The 25041-nt window shown below is 38.8% G+C and overlaps 1 protein-coding gene across 2 annotated transcripts in view; it reads left to right on the top strand.

The window, feature by feature from the left end:
* Nucleotides 1-25041, top strand: part of LOC126291710 (uncharacterized) — a 327921-nt gene that overhangs the window by 235533 nt on the left and 67347 nt on the right. For both annotated transcript variants that reach the window (XM_049985366.1, XM_049985367.1), the window contains exons 19-20: nucleotides 9057-9288; nucleotides 11396-11714. In XM_049985366.1, the coding sequence (XP_049841323.1) occupies nucleotides 9057-9288; nucleotides 11396-11714 (551 nt within the window). The remainder of the gene's footprint in view (nucleotides 1-9056; nucleotides 9289-11395; nucleotides 11715-25041) is intronic.

Here is a 25041-nt window from a genome sequence, read left to right on the forward strand (position 1 = left end):
TTTCCAACTGTCTCTTTTGATCACTGTCCACATTAATTGCTTCCTCTACTTTGCTTTTAACTGTGTTTTCATAGTCTTGACCAGAAAAATTTAGCTCAGGCTTGTTATCATAACAGTACAAATTCTCTTCATGGTCTATGATTTTCCTGACATGATTGCAACCTTCTCTACAGTGTATAATAAACTGTTGTGTACACGCAATAATATTGCTTTTGGGTTCACACACAATTAACTTCATCTCACTCCAGCTAAATGCAGCACTTACCTTTAACACCCAGTCCATGCCAAACAATATGTTCTCTTCTAAACTTGGAATAACAAGACAACCCTACTCAAATTTTACATTTTCTGTTTCAAATGATAAAAATACTTGACTTTTGATGACTTTACTGTGATTGCCTGTAGCTCCTCTTATCTTTACTCCAATCACAGGGGCCTCAACAAAATCAACACTGTCTTTAATTTTATTTCTAAATTTTTCTGAAATAGCTGAAATAGGACTCCCAGTATCAATGAGACATTTACCCTCCCAATTTTTTACTTTAGCTTTAATGTATGGACACTCTAATTCACATTCTTGTACTTTTTCTTTTAATGGTTCATGTAACAGGTCATTTTCAATTTTTCTAAAATTACCCTCATTATTTTCCTGATCAGTTTTTAACACTTTCACACATACATTGACACTTTCATTATCATCATCTATGGATACAACAGGTTGAGCATACATCAGATATTCATTACATTTTACACTTTGCCACCGAGCGAGGTGACGCAGTGGTTAGACACTGGACGTGCATTCGGGAGGACGACGGTTCAATCCCACGACCGGCCATCCTGATTTAGGTTTTCCATGATTTCCCTAAATCACTCCAGGCAAATGCCAGGATGGTTCCTTTGAAAAGGCACGGCCAACTTCCTTCCCCTTACTTGCCTAATCCAATGAGACCGATGACCTCACTGTCTCATCTCCTTCCCCAAACAACCCAACCCCAACCCCTTACACTTTGCCACCAGCGAGGATATAACCTTTTACAAATTCTAACTAAATAATTCCAAAACTCTTCCCTATCTGTTTTGTAATTGCAACTGTTCCATAATATTTTTAAAAAATTTTCACCTTTTCCTTCAGAACTTGTATGTGGGTTTAAATACTTCATACTATTAGCTGGCACAACATTACAGTCCTCTGCTACATTACATAGCATGCAGTCCAATTTGCAAATGGATGACACATGACCCTTTTTTTTTTTTTTTGCATTTATGACACATGGCCCAACGTTGTGGACAATCTTCTCATGAATTTTTCGTAAATCGCCATGGACATGAAGGTAAATTGCCAAGGACATGAAGGAAGTTGCCGTGGGTTTTGCTGCAGTTTCTTAGAGGTTTGTTTACGGTTAGGCCGAGGCTGCACTTGGGAGCGTACTGTGGCCACGTCGGCTGGCGTGGACACGCCACATGCTTCGTCAGCATTTCACAGAGGTTGTATTTCCCCGACGTTGCCCCCTGGCCTCTATTTGCGCTCCAGCGGTGCGAGAAGTTTCAAAAGACTGAGCAAAGGATAGGACTTCATCTAGAGTCGGAGTTGTCAACTGAAGGGCATGTTGCCTAACTTCTTTGTCGGGTGCTGATCGGATAATAGTATCCCGTACCATATAATTGGCATAGGATTCTTTGTGAACTTCAGTAAAAAATTGACACTTTCTGCTGAGGCCGTGAAGTTCAGCAGCCGAAGCGTGATAGGACTGATTTCGTTGTTTTGACAATGATAAATGGCAACACGAGAGGATACCACATGCGTTTGCTTTTGAAAATAGACAAACAGAAGTGAGCACACTTCAGCAAAGGACAAAGATGCAGGATCTTTCATAGGAGCCAATAATGACAACAACCAATACATTTGAGGTGAAATTCATGAAAGGAACAGAGATTTACATGTTTGTTTGTCTGTGACATTAAATGCCAAGAAGTGCTGTCAAAGATGTTTTTCGTAATCAGACCAGTCTTCCGCCGTCTCATCATAAGGAGGAAAAGTAGGTAGAGACAACAATGAGAGATGCCCCGCATTTGATGCCGTGACGAAATCACGAATTGCATTTGTGAGAAGCGTTTGCTGTTCTATGAGACCTTGCAATAGTTGGTCTAAAGTAGCCATGGGAACATGTGAGTCAACGATGGAAAAGAAAAATCACTGCCTCGACAACCAATTGTTATAACTTCAAGTTGAACAAATATATTTCAAGGAAGATGCAATACATGAGAGTCACAGATCAAGTAAACAGAGTAAGATGTGTGTACACTTTAACAGTCAAATCATAACCGAGTCCAAGTCTAGTGCCCGCTGGCTGGCTGGCCGCTTAGGTGGCGCTGCTGCTACATGGCTGGCAGACAGCACCGCATGTAGAGGACACGCATAACTGCGCAACAGAACTTCTAAAGATCGGCGAGTCACAACAATCTACTCCTTTTGTGCATGAGCAACATTTCTGTGAATTTCACTCTGTTGTATATAAGCAACCCGCCAGCTCTCATCAAATGACAGATTTGCTATAAGGCAGAGTTTAGATGCTATATTATATCATCAAGGTTTTATTATTTTTGTTTAAATTTCATAACACACCAACAGATTGAAGATTATTTAAAATTAATCTTATAGTGCTGCCACGTCATGACACGAGTAAATTGAAATTCTCCATACCTGTGTTGCATTATGTTGGGAGGAGAGAAGTCATCCATTTTATTTCAAGTTGTAAGGTACCTGTTCAATTCTTCACAGATCTGGGTGGCGCTTGTAACAATTTCTCCATCACTTTCTAATTTAGAGTTAAAATGATTATTTTTTTCTCAACGTCTACAGCAGTCTTGACACTTTGCTGTACAACTTTCGAATTTTTTGGTGGCATTTGAGATGAATGTACTGTTCAGCATTTTTTTCCTATTTAACAACACTTTCAGATGTTCTTTTGTAACTGTTAACATACTTGAGAAACTCTGCATCATGGTCGTTCTTTGTGTCCATGTGCAGTTTCCTGTTTCTATTGTTACAGATCTTTCTGCCTTCAGTTATTCGTGAGTTTGTTTTAATGGATCTGTGTGGTACTGTTATGAATTGGTAATTTTCATTGAATATACTCATGAATTCTGATGCAAAGGCATTGTAGTTAGTACACTGACAGAAAGGAATCGTAGCACCACTAAATAATTGATGTAGAATAATGAAATATTGGGAGTACATTTGTTGAGGTAACCTATTTAAGTCATTAACATTGCAAGATCACAAGTTACTGTAAGCACAACATACGCCGTTGCAACTATGTAACCACAAGAATGTTGAATGTAGACATGTATGCATTGTGTTGTAAAGGTGCCAGGTGTCAGTTTATATGATGCATTTCCATGCCGAACAATCAGTTTAATAAGCCACAGGTGCAAAATCCTAATGCAAATTCTTTACAGACGAATGGAAAACTAGTAGAAGCCAATCTTGGGGAAGATCAGTTTGGATTCTGTAGAAATTTTGGAACACGTGAGGCAATACTGACCTTACGACTTATCTTAGAAGAAAGATTCAGGAAAGGCAAACCTATGTTTCTAGCATTTGTAGACTTACAGAAAGCTTTTGACAATGTTGACTGGAATACCCTCTTTCAAATTCTGAAGGTGGTAGGGGTAAAATACAGGGAGCGTAAAGCTATTTACAATTTGTACAGAAACCAGATGGCAGTTACAAGAGTCGAGGGACAAGAAAGGGAAGCAGTGGTTGGGAAGGGAGTGAGACAGGGTTGTAGCCTATCCCCGATGTTATTCAATCTTTATATTGAGCAAGCAGTAAAGGAAACAAAAGAAAAATTTGGAGTAGGTATTAAAATCCGTGGAGAAGAAATAAAAACTTTGAGGTTCGCCGATGACAATGTAATTCTGTCAGAAACAGAAAAGGACTTGGAAGAGCAGTTGAACGGAATGAACAGTGTCTTGCAAGGAGGATATAAGATGAACATCAACAAAAGCAAAACGAGGATAATGGAATGTAGTTGAATTAAGTCGGGTGATGCTGAGGGAATTAGATTAGGAAATGAGACACTTAAAGTAGTAAAGGAGTTTTGCTATTTAGGGAGCAAAGTAACTGATGATGGTTGAAGTAGAGAGGATATAAAATGTAGACTGGCAATGGCAAGGAAAGCGTTTCTGAAGAAGAGAAATTTGTTGACATCGAGTATAGATTTAAGTGTCAGGAGGTCGTTTCAGAAAGTATTTGTATGGAGTGTAGCCATGTATGAAAGTGAAACATGGACAATAAATAGTTTAGACAAGAAGAGACTAGAAGCTTTTGAAATGTGGTGCTACAGAAGAATGCTGAAGATTAGATGGGTAGATCACATAACTAATGCTGTTCATGTTGTACATTAATGATCTTGCAGACAATGTTAATAGTAAAATCAGGTTTTTTCCAGGTAATTATGTTATTTGGAATTAAATACTATCTGAAAGAAGCTGCATAAATATTCAACTATCTCGTGGTAAGATTTAAACATGGTTCAGAGATTGGCAACTTACTCTGAATGTTCATAAATGTTAAATTTTGCACTTCACAACATGGAAAAACATTATATCCTATGACTATAATATCACTGAGTCATTGTTGAAATTGAAAAATTCGTACAAATACCTGGGCATAACTCTTTGTAGGGATATGCAATGGAATGATGACTTAGGTTCAGTCGTGGGTAAAGCAGGTGGTAGATTTCAGTTTATTGGTGGAATATTGGGCAAATGCAATCAATGCACAAAAGAGATTGCTTTCAAGTCACTCATGATACTGGTTCTAGAATATTACTCAAGAGTGATGGATTAACAGGGGACATTGGGTGCATAAAGAGAAGGGCAGCATGAACAGTCACATGTTTGTTTAAGCCATGAAGGAGTGTCACAGAGATACAGAAGGAACTGTTCTGGCAGACTCTTGAAGACAGACATAACCTATCCTGAGAAAGTCTATTAATAAAGTTTCAAAACCTGGCTTTAAGTGATTACTCTAGGGATATAGTACGACCCCTGACACATCACTCACTTAGGGATTGTGAGGATAAGATCAGAATAATTACTGTATGGACAGAGGCATTCAGACAATGATTCTTCCTACACTCCATACATGAATGGAACAGGAAGAAACCACAATAACAGATACAATTGGATCTACCCTCTGCCATGCACCTCACGGTGTTTTGCAGAATATAGATGTAGATGTCGCTGTGAAGTGGGCACACTACTGAGCCTTGAAGGAATCCCTATGTCATCACCCCCACTATGAGAGAAGTGTCATGCCTGAGACTGTCTTCTTTAATGATGGCAAGACTCCAGAGATGCAAGAGAGATACCAAAATGCCACAACACTTTAGTTTACTAAGTAGAATTTTGCAATCCATACAAAGTTCCATTATAAATCCTTGGAAGGTTACCACTATTGACATTGATATTAACAACTTATTTCTAACATCTAGAATTTTACTGGTATTGTAGAAGGTTGTCAACATTAGATTATTCCTGCCAATAGCTTGGGATTCACTAGTAGGCTGTGTGCATCTTTAGTGAGGGGAGAGTGTTGGTGGTGAGTGGTTAAATGTGATGATCAGGCTTAGATCCAGGTGCCTGGGTAAAAAGACAATTTTTAAAGAAAGGAACTGTTTACAAATAATAATAAGAAGAAGAAGAAGAAGAAGAAGAAGTAGAAGAATCAGGTGCCAAGGAGATAATATAGAATTCATGGAAAGTACTTTTTCTGAAATAATTGTGAAGAATTATGATATACTGTCAGCTGAACACCTTGGGATGATGTGTGTATGGCATCCATTTGTAATACATGGACAAATAATTTCCATGTCTAAAACCTTGTAGTCAAAACAATTCTTATACAACAGTAGTGTGAAGCAGTAAAGTAATTAATATTTTTCCAATGGAAACTTATTGTGATAAGCTGATCTGCGTCATTCTACAGCAAGTTTCTGTTGAAATGAATGAGACTAATTAGGGCTCATGTAATTGCTCTCAGTAAAATAAACATTTGAATTACTTTTATTGAACAGTTATTAAACATAGTTATCTATTAATAACCCAAGCAGGCTTGTAAATAGAATATACAAACATATCAATATGTGTAACATCGCCATGACTGACGAGGTCACCTGATATCACAGGCTGCTGTAAGGAGTACAGCTATGTTTGACATTGTAAGATATTGATATTGTATTCCTTACTAATTGCTGGCTTCTGAAACTTTCGAATCAGAGCATGGCTTCTCTCTAGGGAGCACATCTTGTTGTATGATGGCAACAATATCCTAGCGCTAGAAGCCACACACCATCTCAATGTGGTAGGAGAGTTGTTGGGCTTCAGTAAAGAGAGAACTATTTGAAGAAATCTGCTAGAAAGTATAATTAAGAGAAGATAGTGTTACGGCAGTTCATAGGAGAAAAGTGTTTGAGTAATTCAGTTATTTTGTGGAAAGACACATGGGATTAGTTGTGAGACTTATGGCTGAAATAGTAACATGTTTGTGAATCAGTAATTCTTGTGGTGAAACATATTGACAGTAGAACATAAATAAAAAGACTTCTGTGATCAGGGATTACCTGTATAAATAATGTGCAAATGCTACTTAGCAGTACTTACTTCAGTATGCATAACTGTCAAAACAAGACTGGGTGAGTTTAGGCCTTGTTAGAGAAATGTATTATGTGCTAAAAGGACAATAAAACGAAGTAATTTGGGGAAAGAGAAGTATATTTCCATCTTCCCAACTTTTCAGTTTATTTTTAGATTATTTTTGCAGCTATCAGACTATCAGAGTTAAGTATGGGGGCTTTACATAGAGGACATGGTCCATTATGAGATAAACCTGGCCATGTCTCTAAAATAAATACATGTCTCTCATACTTTTCAAACAATGGAAACTCCAGTAGAAATATCAATTGTGTAGGAAAAGATAGCTTGCTACTTACCATAAAGATGACATGCTAAGTTGCACACAGTCACAATTAAAAGACACTTACACGTAAGCACATTTTACACACACATGACCACCAACTCTGGTGGCTCGGGCCAGTCGGCAGTCATATGTGTGTGAGATGTGCTTGATTGTGTGAATGAATGGTGTGTGTTTCTCTTTTTCCGACCAAGGTAATGGCCGAAAGCATATGTGTAAGCATCTATCAATTTTGGCTATCTGCACCTTTGCGTGTTGTCTTTACAGTAAGCAGCAATCTATCTTCTCTTAGACTTTTCACATATCAATGACAATCAGTTGGAAATTGAAAAAGTCACTTTGAAATAATAACTGTACAAGTCAAATCACTTTGTTTTATTGTCCATTTAGCACGTAAAATTCTTCCCTAACAATGCCGAAGCTCATCCACTCTCATGTTAACAGTTATCTTTGTTTTATATTCACACTGAAGTGACCATTGTCACATTGCATTTCCCAGTTAATTAAATAGATAATCACTGATCACAGAACCCTTTACATTTATATTCTAGTATCCATATGTTCCTCCATAACAATTATTGATTCACAAACACAATACTGTTTCAACCTTAACTCTCATAACTATTCCTGTGCAACTTTCCATGAAATGAGTGAATTACATAAATACTTTTCTTCTATGATTAAACATAACACTTTCACTTCTTAATTATCTTTCTACCAAATTCTTCACACAGTTTATTTGTGATGTGGCTGGGTGGGACCACCCTGTGTGAAAGCCCAACAATTCTCTTTATGTACACCAGATCAGCACATGACCACTAGCTCTGTTGCCATAGTAGAGCAAATCAGAGAAAAAGCATGCTCCACTTTGAAAGTTCCAGAAACCAGTGATAAGTAAGGAGTACAAAATTGATACATCACAACATCACAGATAACAGCACTTCTTACACCTGTCACATGAAATTTCATAGTGGGTGAATAGAAGGCAATCCTGTAGCTGGCTCACACTCAGAATTTCCTTCACTAGCTGCCATTATCCTACTTTGACTGCTGCTGCAGTTAACTCGGACAAGATTGGGCCTGTCTTCAGACAGTGGCTGTCGTGATTTCTGATTTACTGCATGACCAGAGTCATGGGCCTGTTATTTGCACTTCTCAAGCTGATATAACATTTCTCTATTTGATGACCATGTGGCTTCCATCAGTGTAAGACTTATTTCGGAATACACCTAATATTATAATTAGAATACGCATGCACCACTAAGTAGTTGTGCTCAGACTTGCATCGATTTCAATTGGGAACTTTTACTGTTTGGCTTTGTAATGTGAACAACTTAATATTTTACTGTAGAATGCTAATTTGTCTTCAATAAATGTTTGTTGGATTTATCACGAGGGCTGCCACACAAATTACATGGTGCAGAGTGCAGAGTGGTTGTAGATATGCATTTTTATTGGAAAGCCACCTAGGTTTTTGATGTAATGAACCACTTGACTCATCCATTTCCTAAACATTTATCAACATAATATACATAGTTTAATGGTATAAGTGCAGATATTTTTTACTGGCGACTGAGGACAGTGTAGTGTACAATATTACTTCAGTTTTTAAGTCATGTGCAGACTAATAATTGTAGCTATTAGGAGCAGTATGTTTTTAGGTTGTTTATTACCTCCAGGTACATATGGCAAGGGCAAGCCATTAATGCCCACTCTCACCTGGACAGCAGGTAAGTTGTCGACATGTAGACACATGGTCACAAAAAGTTTAGTCTATACTGACAACCATAGTCCACATACTGGTGCAGTTACAATTGCATGGAAAACATCAAGCCATAAAGTTTGTGACCTGTTTGTGAGAAGACCGTTTATCACAGAGAAAAAACAACTCACATGCTGATATGTGTGCATATTAAAGAACAACATATAGAAATATTTGAAATTAAAAGAGGGACTCTCAACCTTAAGACATGACTCTATAATGGGGAAATGCTAGGATGAAAACATTTAGACACAATGAACATCAATAGTTTCTGCAACAGCAACACTGAGAATGCATGTTCTATCACTACAGGAATGCATGCCAGCAGCTGCTGACTGCCATCAGCTCCAAGATCGCTCCAGCCAGCGGCAGTAGCCTCGAATCCCTGGTTCGGCAGTACCCCAGCCTGGGGCTCCGTATCCTGGACACCCTCAGGGGAGACTGGCAGAGCCTCCCACAGCAAGCTGCCCTCCTACCTGCCCTCATGCTCCTCCTGCAGGTCTCCGCTCATGGCACCTGTCCCCACAGCCTCGGGAAAATGCAGGTCACTTCTCATTCACACCCTCATGGTGCAGCCGACGTATAATTTTATTCCATAAAAAGTATTTCTAGTTAACAAACTTCACATGTACCTTCTGTGTTTATGTCTGCATGGTATTTTGTCAAACATTAGTAACAAATAAGAAGAAATGGTTAGAATAGCCATGGCATTTATTAAAATGTGTGTCAGTTTAACTTAACTTCTGCTCATAGTCCATTCAATTGCAGCATAATATTTGGCACAGGTTTTAGTTTAATGGGATGATATTCTTGCTTGCAAATTTCTTTTCATATTTTAGAATTCAGCTTTCCACATTCCATTATCACACTCTATACAGTTCTTCTCTCAGAACAACAGACTGACGCAAGATTAGACTTACTACTTTTACAAGCGCTAGTCCAACGTAACACTCTTTCCCACCGAGTAACTGACTTCAGAGATATTACATTATAAAGTTACTCCAGTGGTTATAATGTTTACATTTTGAGAGAAAAGAATTTCACTTACAACTCATTTTTAATTAAAAACTTAGGATTGTTTCAATAATCAATGTTAATACTAATAATAATCATCATTGTATCTTGTTAAAAAAATACACAAAATATGTACAGAAATCTTGAAATAATATCATTTGAGTGAAAATAATTTTTATATGTGCATTTTATGTTGACACACGTGTGAATGTCATTAAATAATATTTACATTGTAAATACAGATGTGAAAAAGGTTGCTGTATCAGAAGTTTTATTAGAGCATGTTGTTTACGAGTGCAGTGTATCATGTTCTTCAATAAAGAATGATAGTGTATCACTGGGCAATTTCATTATAGTGTCTAATTTTCCTGGTATTTACATTATACAGAGAGGAGGGAGGATGTAGCATTATCTCGAATGACAGTCATCAGTGGATGTAGAGTCATCGCCAGATGTAGAAATTACTTCACATGTGCTGCAGGGAAATGTGTTGGGTCCCTTGCTGTTCATATATTATATTCATCAATTTGCATGCAATAATAGTAGTAACCTCAAACTTCTTGCTGATGGTGCTGTTGTCAAAAGAAAAGCTCTGCCTCAAAAAAGCTGCACAAATATTCAGTTGGATCTTTATAAAATTTCAAAGTGGTGCAAAGGTTGGAAAGTTATTTTAACTTTCGAAGTATGTAAAACTGTGTGCTTCAGAAATTGGGGAAAATGTAATATCCTATGACTACAATATCAATGAATCACAACTGGAATTGGTCAACTGATACAAATACATGGCTGTAACATTTTGTGAGGTTACTAAATGGAACAATCACATAGGCTAATCCCTAGGTAATGTCGGTGGGAGACTTCACTTCATTGGTAGGGATACTGGAAAAATTCATTCTGCCTACAAAGGAAATTGCTTATGGAGCACTTATGTGACCCATCCTAGAGTATTGCTCAAGTGTGTGGACCCATACCAGGTAGGACTAACAGTGGGTATAACAGACAAGAGCAGCACAATGGACTCCAGTTTGTTTTGCCCATGGGAGAGTATCACACAGATGCTGATGAAGCTGAACTGGCAGATGCTTGAAAACAAATGCAAACCAACCTGAGAAAGCCTTCTGACAAAGTTTCAAGAGCCAGCTTTAAACGAAGTTTAGGAATATACACGTATTACAATCCCATATGTATCATTACCTTAGAGATCATGAGAACAAGATTTGTCTAATTACAGTGGTCATAGAGGTGTTTAATCAATCATTCTTCATGCACTCCATACATAAATGGAATAGGAAGAAGTCCTAATAACTAGTACAATCATGAGTTCCCTCTGCCACACATTTCACAGTGGTTTGTGGAGTGTGGATGGAGATATACATCTTCCAGTTCAGTTTCTTCAACATTTCCATAACACTCTCCGATTGGTAAAACAAACATGTGACCATTTATTTTGCCCTTCTTTGTACACATTCAGTATCCTGTATAAGTCCTATTTGGTACAAGTCCCACATACTACAGCAATTTCGTATGTAGATGTAGATGAAGGCTAGATTAAAGTTGTACTTTATAGTCATTGTGCACTAGAGACTGTTGCCTCATCCCTAGCTGCTTCATAAATGTGACTTATACTTGTGTTGCAGGTAGCAGATGAGTTTTGCAATGCTCTGTTCAGAGTGGTGATCAGTAGTCGAGTGCACGCAGTGCGCCGTGTGGCAGCCAAGGCTTACACAAATCTTACACCAGTAGAGGATGTTGCGTGTCATGTGGACCAAATAGTGAAGCAGCTGGCGATACAGCATAAAGACCGGCAAACTGGTGGCACGTGCGACACAAATAACCAATTGCACGGCCTGTTACTGGTCCTGCGAGGCCTACTGGGGACACCGAAATGGGCAGAGAATGATTGCACAGGTAGAATAAAAACTGAGTTAGTGCACATTGTGGGAAAGCTATCTAAAGGTAAGTTACTGAAACAGAATCTTTATTTTCTGTCTCTTTTGATGTGTACTGACACCTTTTAGCACCAGACATAGGTATTAATGGCCATCCACTACAGGGTTATTTGTAAATACCTGTGGGGTTTCAGAAGACAGCACATATCAGTGGACAGAGACTGTCTCCAAGGTGCTCAATGTGGACACCATTTGTGATGCAGTAAATGTCAATATGTGCATGCAACTAATTGAAGACCCTGTTGCTCCTACCTGGGATGCATAAAAACAGTAGATTGCTTTGGTAATGTATTCATTGGGCTGCCTATCTGCAAGCACAAAATAATTTGATGAGACTTTATGAAGGTAATGCTTTGTCTACAGGTTCTGAGATTCCTGCCGCCTAGTGGTGCACTCTGTGACTACAATACAATACTTTTCTGTATGCCGGTCGTCTTCGTGCAGTCATCTTCTGAAACCACTGCGGTTCTTATGATTAATCCTGTAACTAATTTTCTGAACTGCCAGTTATCTTCCTTTGTAGCATGCTCTTTCTAAGGACCATTTTTCCATTATTAAGTATGTTTTAGTGATTTTTAAAATAATCACTCACACTGTTTTGGGACTTGATTTTCATGTTTATATGTTTATTATCATTATCAAATACAATGATGATTAGCTGACCATTAATCTTCATAAATTGCATACAGCAGATCGGTAAACTCACATACAAGTGGCAGTTACATTTATACACTGCCTTAGCTCACCACGGAACTTTACAAAATGGGTGGGGGGTGCTGACTCACAGTAAATATAATGCTGACTGACATAGTGTTGCTACTTGTTGAATGCTAACCACGGATTGACTGTGAATTTAGTAATTTACAGCCATTACCCTTAAGGGTACTGCAGGCTGGCCCATTAGAGGGTAAGGAATTTTGCAGCGAACCAGGTCTAATGTATATATCTTGGGAGGGGGGTTCCAGTTCCTGTGTTTGATTTACAAGCAAATGAAACCTCTTGAAAACCTTTGTCAGAACTGAGTGACAGGAACTATGTCACAGAGAAAAATATGAAAGCCTAATATGTTTATCATGAGAGAAAAATAGAGACTGCAAGGTCTGGGAAACTGACAACAGCTAGGAGAGTGGTGTGCTGATCCCGTGCCCCTCTATACAACATCTAAATGATGTCATTAGCAGAGGATGACATGACAGCCTGTCAGTAATTAATCCCATTAGAATCAGTACATAGAACTTTAGCTTTTAGTACATGTAAAGATGTATAATTTTATGTGGCTTTGTCTGCCATACCTGTTTAAAGACTCACATAGCACATTTATCACAAAATATTAAATTACATAGTTAAACAATGGAAAATACAGGTTGCATTAATGACAGTGTTATGGAAAGGATAGGTTGCTACTCACCATGTAGATGAGATGCTGAGTTGCAGACATGCACAACTAAATGACTGACTATGCAATTGAGATTTTGGTCACAAGGCCATCTTCAAAAGTGAAAAACACATACAGATTAACACAAATACAACTCTTTCACACATGACCAATGTCTCTGGTCACTGAGGTCACAGCAACCAGAGACAGTGAATCTGTGTGTGTTTTGTGATTTACAAGATAGCTTTGTACCCAAAAGCTCAAAGATAGAGCAGCCTTTTTGTTGTACCTGTCTGCAAATCATTGTCTCCTTTATATGGTGAGTAGCAATCTATCCTTTCCATAATATTGTCAGAATCCAAAGTTACTACTTTTTATCTCCTGAATAAATTTTTATCCTGCAGTGGAGTGTGTAATGATTTCAAACTTCCTGGCAGATTAAAACTGTGAGCCAGACCATGACTCGAATCTGGGATCTTTGTCTTTCTTGGGCATCCAGAGTTATCCAAACATGACTCTCGACCTGCCCTCACAGCTTTGCTTCTGCCAGTTTATGCTTGGATAGCTCTGTTGGTACTGCACTTGCCCACAAGAGGCAAAGGCATCAGGTTCAAGTCCCAATCTGGGACACAGTTTTAATCTCTCAGGAAGTTTCAGATCAGCACACACTCCACTGCAGAGTGAAAATTCATTCTGGAAAAAATCCCACAGGCTGTGCCTAATCCATGTCTCTGGACGATCCTTTCTTCCAGGAGTGCTAGTCCCACTAGGTATGCAGGAAAATTTCTGTTAATATTAGAAGGTAGAAGATGAGGTAATAGCAGAAGTAAAGCTGTGAGGCTGGGTTGTGAATCATAGTTGGTAGAGCATTAGTCTGTGAAAGACAAGGACCAAGTTTGAGTCACAGTCCAGCAAACAATTATTACATTTTGGTTAGGAACTTGGAAAACAGAAAAACTATGGAATATAGATACACATTGGATACAGACAGTTTTTCGATTAATAGTTAGCATTATGCCCTTAAATTGGCACAAACAAAGGTTCTGTTTCTTCAGGTGGCAGTTTGAGTGTGCAGTGCCTTTTTAAAAGCCCACCAATATTTTTTCTAGAGACAGATATCCTCTTTGAAATATTTCATAAACTATCATGCTACTCTAGGGAATTTATACACCTTTGGCATAAAAAAAGGAGGACTAGAAGGCAATAACACTGGAATTTTGAAAGAATCACCGTCTGAATAAAGATAATATTTTAAATACATGGAGTTCAGAAAAGGTAGGATGCATGGGAGAAAAAAGAGAGTAAGAGCTTTCAAAAAAAGGAATGTCAATGCTAAAACAAACAGATATTAAAAGGGTCAAATTTTAAAGTGCCCAGGGTTTTAGTGAATAATAAATTTTTAATAGTTCTTTGACTAAAATACTTCTGCATTAAGTATCCATACTGTTATTATTAGCAGCTCTTAAACTATAAATCGAATAATAGACTTTGGAGAAACACAGTTTGGATAAGGAACTGTAGATTTTCTGTATGTGTAGTATTTGTATTATTTATATAAATGAGAATGGAAAAGAAAAAAATATTTATTTTGGGTGTGGAATTATTACAAGGGGATGTATTCTGTACTGCTGTGTTTCAACTAAATAAAAATTCCTAGGGGTCCAGCTGGATAACAAGTTAAATTGGAGTCAGCAAATAAACTAATTGAGAAGCTCCATTCAGTGCATTATGGCTTTAGAACTATCTTCCATTGTGTTGATCTAAAGACATATTTTCATTCCTTATTGTGTTACAGAATTACATGGTTTGATCAAAAAGTAATGGGATTTTTTTAATTTTTCATGCTTTATACAGACAATTTAAAAAAAATTTCTTGTTGGTACACAGGCTCATGATGAATGTTTGCATTTTCAGCTGTTTTGAATTTTTACTTTCTTGTTGGCAGTTGAAAAGGTTATACATAGTTTTTAGTGATCTGTGAATTGTTACTTTTGAAAAAGATAGATCAAAATACTTGCATTAAATTTTGCTTGAAAAAGGGAATAAAATTCAGAACCACATTTGAAATCTTGACTGCAGCTTTTAGTGAATCTACTATGAGTAAGACAAAAGTTTACATGTGATCTAAACATTTCAAAGAGGGTCGAGAAGATGTTGAAGATAATGAACACCCCGGACACCCCAGCATAATGATTACTTATGACTGTGTGGGAGAAGTAAAGAAAATTGTCCTGCAAGATCACCAAATCACTAAATCTCTTTGGGTCATGCCTAGCAATCTTTTTGGATTTTTTAGGCATGAAATGTGTAGCTGCAAAGTTTGTTCTGAAATTGTTCAATTTTGACGAAAAATGACATTGCTTAGACATTACTCAGAAGTTGCTGAATGAACTCAACAACAATACAGATCTTCTAAAGAAGGTTATAAAAGGTGACAAAACATGAGTATAGGAGTATGACATCAAAACTGAGGCCTAATCGCAGCAATGGAAATTGCCTGAAGAGCAAAGACCGAAAAAAATTCGACAAGTACAATCACATGTGAAGGTTCTTCTCACTGTTTTTTTCAATTCCAATGGGATAGTGCATCATAAGTTCCTGCCTTAAGGTTGTATGGTCAATAAGAAATGCTACCTGGAAGTAAAGTGCCTTTGTGTGAAGCAATCCAAAGAAAGTGTACAGAACTGTTGCAAAACTTCTCATGGAAATTGCATCTCAATAATGCTTCAGCTCACACCTCAATGTTTGTTCATGATTTTTTTGTCAAACAACAAAACTACCATGTTGTTTCAGCCATCATATTAACTGTACATGGCCCCCAGTGACTTTTTCCTACTCCTGACGAGAAAAGAATCATGAAAGAGATTCATTTTGCCACCACTGATGAGATAAAAATGGTATTGCTGAAGGAGTTGAATGCCATAATGGAAAGTGAGTTCCAGAAGTACTTCCAAGATTGGGGAAAGTGCTTTCACAACTGTATTAAATCTGAGGGGGATTACCTTGAAGGGGACAAAGCTGACATTGATGAATAAATTAAGATTCTGTAAGAAAAACAAGAATTCCCATTGCTTTTTGGTCATACGTCACATATTCTGTAGCAGTTCATCTAAAGTGAATAAAGTGCTCATTCAGCAGAAATGAGGTGCAAGGATACTGTGGAAAGTAGATAACTGTACATCTAGCAGAAACCTAGAAGGATCTTGGAATACGTACCCTTATTTTCCAATACATTTACTCCTTAATGATTTGTGTAGCTGATGTAAAAAGAAAAAAAAAGAGAGAGAACAAGAGAGAGAGAGAGATGCATCTGAACTGTCATGTACACTGTTACAATATGAGACACAAAAATAATTTTCATGTAAGCCTTGCCTCCTTGTCTAGGGTTCAAAATAGCATTATGAAGTCTGGTGGAAAGATAGACAGTAAGCTCCCATCTAACATAAAACCAGAAATTCAGAACCCCTATCATTTCAAAGACAATCAAAAGCATACCTCATGAACCACTGTTTCTAAAATCTGTCTGAATATTTACAGTCAGAGGCTGAATAGTTGTGTTAGCTACATGGTAAGCAACACTGCTCACCATAAAACTGCATGAAAAGTAATAATGTGCTGCAAACGGGACACAGTATTTACAGACATATAAAAATATTTTAATTGAAAAATTCGTTGTAATCTAGTAAATATTAAGCTTGTAATAGCAGGTAAACAACAGCTATAAATAGAGAGACAGCAACTTTTTTCCAATTAACAGCTTTTTTACTAATTTACTAGATTAAAGTTAAGCAGCATAAACATGAATAGCATGAAGCAATACATTGATAGTTTATTGTTAATTAGTGAACTCAGAAATGCTTCACTCTTACCAAATATGTATTGGAATTGAATAAATGCCCCAATCTCCTTATCCCCCTTATCTCTGTCCATCTCCCCATCACCCCTATCTATCCATCTTTGTCCATTTCCTCATCCTCCTCCCTCTCTCTGACCATCTCCTCCTCCCTCTCTCATCATCTCCTCTTCCTCCCTCTCTCTCCATCTCCTCCTCCCCCTTTCTCTATCTGTATCTTCCTTCTGTTTCTCTTTCCCTTTCTCTTTCCATCTACTCCCCCCTCTCTCTGATCTTGTACCATGTGTTTTGTTATTGCAAAATCATAAGCTGATAAGCCAGAAATACAACTTGCATGTTTTCTGTGATAATTGACTGTGAGGAAGGAAACATGACAGAACAGTGTATCGTATACAATTTTTCCTTAAAAATATATATGATGAGAAAAAATATGCCTGTGAGAACCAATTCTTCTAACAGTTTAAATGCCCTACTGCTGTAGTTAAAACTGATTGCAAGAAAGAAAATTAATCTACACATTTTCACAGCAGAGAAATCACAGAATTTTCTTTATTTCAGTCAGTTTCAACAGGAAACCTGTACATTGTTGTTTAAAAAATATGTAGGCTGTGTCCTTATGAATGTTTATTACAGTGTCTTGTAAAAATTATAAGTAAATTGATCAAGAACTTCCAAGATTTTTGCTAACACTTCCCTGTTATATGTTATATATATTTAAAAATATGTAGCTTATGTTCATCTGAAGGCTTATTAAAGTAACATGTAAAAAGTTGAAGTAAATGGGCCAAGTACTTTTGTAAACTGGTCAAGAACTTTTTGAGATTTTTGGTGACAAAATTTCCCCAATATATCATATGTCTATTTGGCTGTTCATTAGAGTATTGAGTAAAAATTTGAAATAAATTGTTCAAATAATTTTAGAGAGTTTTTATAAGATGGCACTTCAATAGGTATATAAAAACAAGTGCATATTCAAATGCAATATTCTATCAAAATTTCAAAACAATTGGTGAAGAACTTTCAGAGATTTAAGATTTTGAACAAACGAACATTTACATTTTTATTTGTATAGATACAGTATACAGCTTAAGTTTCTGTGAGACCTTTCTCTTGTGTTACTGTATACCTCGACTCATTCCATATCCTAATAGCTTCTTCTCCTTGATGAGATTTGCAGAACACAGTGGATGAATGAATGAATGAATCAGTGTCAATCAACTGCTCCTCCAGTGCCCATGCTGTAGATGACAGAATTACGGTGTGATCGGCGAACCCCAAAGTTTTTATTTCTCCTCCCTTAACTTTAATTACAGCTTACTTGATGTACGTACATATAGAAAATTATGTTTTCAAACAGTGATCTACACATTTTTAGTATGTCTTTTATTTGCTTCATAATTTCATATCAAATTTAATTACTAATGTCCACATTTTAAAATGATGTGCATGATAGTTGCATACAAAAACAGAAATGAGCATCTACTCTCCAAGGAAGGTGCGGAAAGCAATGTACAGTAATATGTAAACCTGAATAACTTACAGTTCATAGTATGTTGGTATCAGACAGTTCAGAATCTTTTGTTGTGTCATTTACCTGTAAATCTGTACTTGGACATAATCCTTCATTTTACTAGCATCAGCTATACTTAGCTATTTGCTGTTATATGATTTTAATTATACCAAACATTTTTGGTACAATATACATAATCTAGTGAGTTTGTGTATGAGTGTAAGGCTATAAAACACTTCCTGACAAAAAAAGTAAAGCACCCAGATTGGATGTCAGTGTAACATCATACATGTACACTCCATTGAATGTTATGTAAATGATCACAAATATTTTATGGAGATGGTATTTTACAACTTTACTGATACAAAGCTGTATCAGTTAATTTTATTAGAGACAATTGATTCTGGTTAGGATCTGTCCATCATTAGGTCCATAGTACCAAATACGAACAAAAATACATATAATAAAGTGTGAAACATTAAGGTATGTAGCTGTTACATGAAAGGACATTAAATGCACCATGTCTTATATTAATGTTAGCAAGTATTTGATAAAAATTTCAGCTATGCATTTCCATAATTCGAAAAACAATGATGGAACAATTATATATTATAATTGTTATTCCAAGTATGCATAGGCATAGCTGAGACATTTTTATATGTACTTTTTAATGTTAATAGGAGATGTGATGCATTTAGTGTCTTTTCATGTAACAGCTATGTACTTTGATTAAACAATGGAAAATCCAGGACGGAATGTAACAATACCATGGAAGGAAAGTTGATACTCACCATATAGCAGAGATGCTGAGTCGTGATAGGAGCAACAAAAAGATTCACACAGTTATAGCTTTCGGCCATTAAGGCCTTTGTCAGCAGCAGACACACATGCACACACGCATGCACACACACTCACGCAAACCCAACTTGCACATACATCTGCAGTCTCAGAGAACTGAAACCATACTGTGAACAGCAGCACCAGTGCATGAGCGGAGTGGCAACTTGGTTGGGGAAGGAGGAGGCTGGGGCATGGAGGGGGAGGGATAGTATGGTGGGAGTGGCAGACAGTGAAGTGTTGCAGTTCAGATGGAGGGCAAGAGAGAAGGTGTGGAGGGGGTAAGTAGTGGAAAGGAGAGAAATAGAAAGAAAAGAAATTAAAAGACTGGGTGTGATGGTGAAATGACGGCTGTGTAATGCTGGAATGGGAACAGGAAAGGGGCTGGATGAGTGAGGCCAGTGACTAACTAAGGTTGAGGCCAGGAGGGTTACAGGAATGTAGGATGCAGGGAAAGTTCCCACCCACGCAATTCAGTAAAGCTGGTATTTGTGGGATGGATTCACATGGCACAGGCTGTGAAGCAGTCATTGAGATGAGCGATATCATGTTTGGCAGTGTGTTCAGCAACAGAGTGGTACACTTGTATTTTGGCCACAGTTTGTCGGTGGTCGTTCATGTGGACAAACAGCTTGTTGGTTGTCATGCCTACATAGAATGCAGCACAGTGGTTGCAGCTTACCTTGTAAATCACATGATTGGCTTCACATGTGCCCTGCCTTTGATGGAGTAAGTGATGTTAGTGACCAGACTCAAGTAGGTGGTGGTAGGAGGATGTATGGGACAGGTCTTGCATCTAGGTCTATGAGCCATGAGGTAAGGGATTAGGAGCAGTGGTTGTGTAAGGATGGACGAGTATATTGTGTAGGTTTGGTGGACAGAATGATATCACAGTAGGAGGGGTGGGAAGGGTAGTGGGCACGACATTTCTCATTTCGGGGCACAATGAGAGGTAATTGAAACCCTGGCGGAGAATGTAATTCAGTTGCTCCAGTCCTGGATGGTACTGAGTTATGAGGGGAATGCTCCTCTGTGGCCAGACTGTAGGACTTTGGGAGGTGGTGGGAGAATGGAAGGATAATGGACGGGAGATTTGTTTTTGTACAAGGATAATTACGGCCAGTGTAGGCTTCAGTGAGACCCTCAGTATATTTTGAGAGGGACTGCTTGTCTCTGCAGATGCAATGACCACGGGTGGCTAGGCTGTATGGAAGGGACTTCTTGATAGGAACTGGGTGGCAATTGTCGAAGTGGAGGTATTGCTGGTGGTTAGTAGGTTTGATATTGCAGAGGTACTGATGTAACCATCTTTGAGTTGGAGCTCAACATCTGGGAATGTGGCTTGTTGGGTTGAGCAGGACCAGGTGAAGCAAATGGGGGAGAAGTTGTTGAGGTTCTGGAGGAATGTGAATAAGGTGTCCTCACCTTCAATCCAGATAACAAAGATGTCACCAATGAATCTGAACCAGGTGAGGTGTTTAGGATTCTGGGTTTTTATGAAGGATTCATCTAGATGGCCTATGAAGAGGTTAGCATAGGATGGTGCCATACGGGTGCCCTTAGCTGTACTGTGGATTTGTTTGTGGGTAATGCCTTCAAAGGAGAAGTAATTGTGGATGAGGGTATAGTTGGTCATGGAGACTAGGAAGGAGGTTGGTTTGGAATCCACAGGGCATCTGGAAAGGTAGTATTCGATAGCAGTAAGGCCATAGGCATTAGGAATGTTAATGTACAGGGAAGTGGCATCAATAGTGATGAGCAGGGCACCGTGTGGTAAAGCGACAGGAACTGTGGAGAGTCGGTCAAGGAAATGGTTGGTATCTTCTATATAGAAGGATACGCTCCAAGTAATAGGTTGAAGGTGTTTGTCTATGAGAGCAGAGAGGGGGCACAGTAAAGGGCTACAATGGGGCATCCTGGGTGGTTGGGTTTATGGACTTTAGGAAGCGTGTAGAAGGTGAGAGTACGGGGAGTGGTAGGAGTAAGTAGAAAGATGGACTATGGGGAGAGGTTCTGGGATGGGCCTAAGGATTTGAGTAAGTGACTGGAGATCTTGCTGGATTAGTGGAATGGGGTCACTGTGGCATGGTTTGTAGGTGGAAGTATCTGACAGCTGATGGAGTCCGTTTGTCACGTAATCCTTGTGGTTCAAAACAACGGTGGTGGAGGCTTTGTCTGCAGGTAGGATTATAAGGTCGGAATCAGTTTTTAGATGGTGGACTGCAGTTCTTTCTCTGGATGGAAGTTTAGTTTCAATGTTGAGGGATTTGGGGAATGATGGTGAGGCAATGTTCGAGGTTAAGAAATTCTGGAAAGTTAGCAGGGGGTGGTTTGGAGGCAGTGGGGGTGGATATGTGTTGGATGGAGGAGGGAACTGAGTTAGGCAAGGTTCAATATTGGTCTTTGGTTGAGTGTGATTGGCCGGGTTGGTGGCGGAAAAGTGTTTCCACTGTAGGGACTGGGAGAAGGAGAGAAGGTCTTTAACTAGTACTGCATGGTTGAATTTGGGAGTGGGGACTAAAGCTTCTGGAGAAAAGGTTCATAATTGTGTTGTGGGTCTGTTTAGGTTCTGGGTTCTGTGTGGTGGTGGGAGGGAGTCTTGGAGGGTGGGGTAAGTGTAGTAGATCTGTGAGACAGAGTTTGTCAGCTATGAGGGGAAATGGGGGAGGTTTGGAGGTTTTTGTAGAAGTGGTGGACAGTGGTACTCCGAGGTGGGAATAGGAAGTGAGCAGGATGGAGAGCTTTTTCAGGTGGCGTTGCGCGTGTTGCTCAAGTTCCTGCGGGGCAAGAATTTTGGTGTGTGTTATGAGTTTCAGGAATTTGGGATTACACAGTAGGAGAATTTTGTGAATGGAGAGAAAGTACTGCAAGGAGGATTGGGCTTGGTTGATATGGTTTTTCAAGACTATGTTGGTGAGGGCTAAGTACTGGCGGAATCTGAACAGGTGGAGGTCATTTTGGAAGGAGGGGTGGCAACCAGAGATGGGTAATCTTCTCAAATCTCTCCAGTCCACTCCCAGGATTGGAATAACTCCTTACCCTCTCCCTTAAAACCCACATCCTTTCGTCTTTCCCTCTCCTTCCCTATTTCCTGATGAAGCAACATACCAACACTTTCGTTTGGTACGTTACAGCATCTTTGTTTTTAGATATATGAAATATATAATGAAAATTATTGTTGTTACTCACAATAGAATGGAGATGCTGAGTTGCTGAAAGGCACAACAAAAAGACTGTCTGAAAGTTAGCTTTTCGCCAATAAGTTCTTTGTCAAAAGTAGACAACATACACACATGCACACACTCATGCAAATGCAACTCCAGGCATATGACCACAGTCTCTGTCTGTCAGAGCTGGCTCTAGCTGTGATCATGTGTACGTAAGTTGCATTCACATGAGTGTGTGCATGTGCAAATGTTGTCTACTTTTGACAGAGGCCTTGTTGGCTGAAAGGTGACTTTCAGACAGTCATCTTGTTGTGCCTTTCTGCAACTGCGCATCTCCACTATATGGTGAGAAGCAACTGTCCTTTTCTTTATATTGTTACATTCCATCCTGCATTTTCCATTGTTTGATTTCTAATAACAAATATTGATACATCTGTGTATTACATAATGCAGTTCTTAAACTAAATGATAGAATTGCAATTTTCTGCAACAGGTGGAATGGGCATCAGAGTGCATTAATTGTGTTCATGTTTACTGTTATTAGAAGGCCTGGTAGGATATATAAGGGGATGAACAGTGTCAGATGTTCCATGATAACTGTGAAGGTCACAGAGATGCTGCATTCTCATGTGAAAAAGCATTCTCAGCAGCTGACAGAGTTTGAAAGGGGCACCACTGTAGATTCCCAATTGGCCTGCGTGTTGAATCATGCAATATGAAGAGTCACAGTGCACACGGATTTAACAGTGGCCCATCGTTGGGGTGCACATGAACATTAAGGTACCCATACTTGTTATCGAGCTTTCTGTCAACCATGTCTGGCCACCACGACAGAGGATCGCCATATCGTGCACTGAACACTTGCCATCTGAGAACAAGTAATGGAGCCCTGCAACACTCTGCATCATTGCAGACTGTTGGTCAGAGACTAGCAGCAGGTGGACTAGGGAGTTACTATCCCATGTGTAGACTGCTGTCAACAACACAACATAAATGGCTCCATTTGGAGTGGTGCTATAACTGGGAAGCTTGGAATACTGATGAATGCAGTCACATTGTGCTCAGCAATGAATCACAGTTCTGCACTACCCCAGACGATGATCATCAGTGACTATGATGGTGACGTATTGGGAGGACTCGTTCTTCCAATGTTTTGAAGAGGCACAGCAATGTCATACTGGCGTCATGGTATTGTGAGCCATTGGGATGGCTCAGATCTTGGTGGGTGGTGACTGAGGTAAGAGGACAGCTGTGAGAGTGAACCTCCACCCCCCCCCCCCCCCACCCCCCACCCCCAATGCCCCACCCCCCACCCAAAAAAAAAAGAAAAAATAAATGAATAAAATAAGTTTTTAAAAGCTATATATTTTCAAGCTCTTTACAAAACAAGCTTATCCTCTTCAAAATACTCTCCATTACAACTAATACAACTTTAGAAATGGCTGACAACTCCTCCATCATTTTTTCTGGACTTCTTCAATGTTGTTAAATAAGTGTCCTTTTGTGTCCCTTTTCATGAGTGGAAATAAGAAAAAGTTGCACGGATCCAGGTCAGGCAAGTAAGGTGCATGGGGCAGTGAAAGTGTGCCTTTTTAGTCAAAAACTGTCCAACAGAGATGGCTGTGCATGCAGGTGCATTGTCATAGTGGAAGAACCAGTCTCCTGTCTGCCACAAATTGGGTCTCTTTTGACAAAGACTGTTGCGCAATCTTCTTTAAACTTCCAAACAAAAGGTTTTATTGACAATCTGGATTGGGGGAACAAACTCGGAAGAAACTATGCCCTTGGCATCAGAAAAGCAAATCAGAATTGTTTTGATGTTTGATTTGACCTGACATTTTTCTGGACGGGGTGATGATGATGTCTTCCATTGCTTTGACTGTTCCTTTGTTTCTGGGTCATAACCATAGCACCATGACTCTTCAGACTCTTCATACCTTTGGGGAAAAAGAACATCTGTAACTGATGCAGATTTTCTGTCAAAACATGACGTGTTTAAACTCGATGTTCTCTCCGATTGTCAGAACCCAAGCAAGAAACTTGGCAACAATGCTTTTCGTTCCCAAATCTTCCATTAAAACTTGCAGAACCAAGCTCCAAAATAACCCACTAATCTCTGACACTAGATCAATTGCCTGTCGACAGTCTGTGAGCTCAAGTTCTTGATTTTTTCAATATTTTTGTCGATACGAGCAGCTGGTGGACATGTAGAATGAGGTATGTCATCAATGAACATGTCAACATTTTTAAATCGAGCAACCACTTGAACCCTTGAGTTTTTCCCATAGCTTCATGTTGGTTAGCTGTTTTCAACACTAAAACAGTTTCAGCATCTCTTTTACTGACCAGTAAACAAAATTTCACAGCTGCATGCAGTTCACTTAAACCCACCATAACAAAAAGAAAACAAGAACAAAACAGTGCTAGCAGAAACAGTCACTGTAGATGAACAGAATAAGCCAGGTCGACAACAGAGGTGGCTCTGAACTGGCAATGACATGCACTACACATGTCTAGCGGCAGAAATGTGTACTACACGAGCTCCGCTCATGGCAATGTTATTCCGGTTTCTTTGGGTACCCTCTCATATGT

The sequence above is a fragment of the Schistocerca gregaria genome, chromosome 9 (assembly GCF_023897955.1).
Source record: "Schistocerca gregaria isolate iqSchGreg1 chromosome 9, iqSchGreg1.2, whole genome shotgun sequence".
In the NCBI taxonomy this organism is placed as follows: Eukaryota; Metazoa; Arthropoda; class Insecta; order Orthoptera; family Acrididae; genus Schistocerca; species Schistocerca gregaria.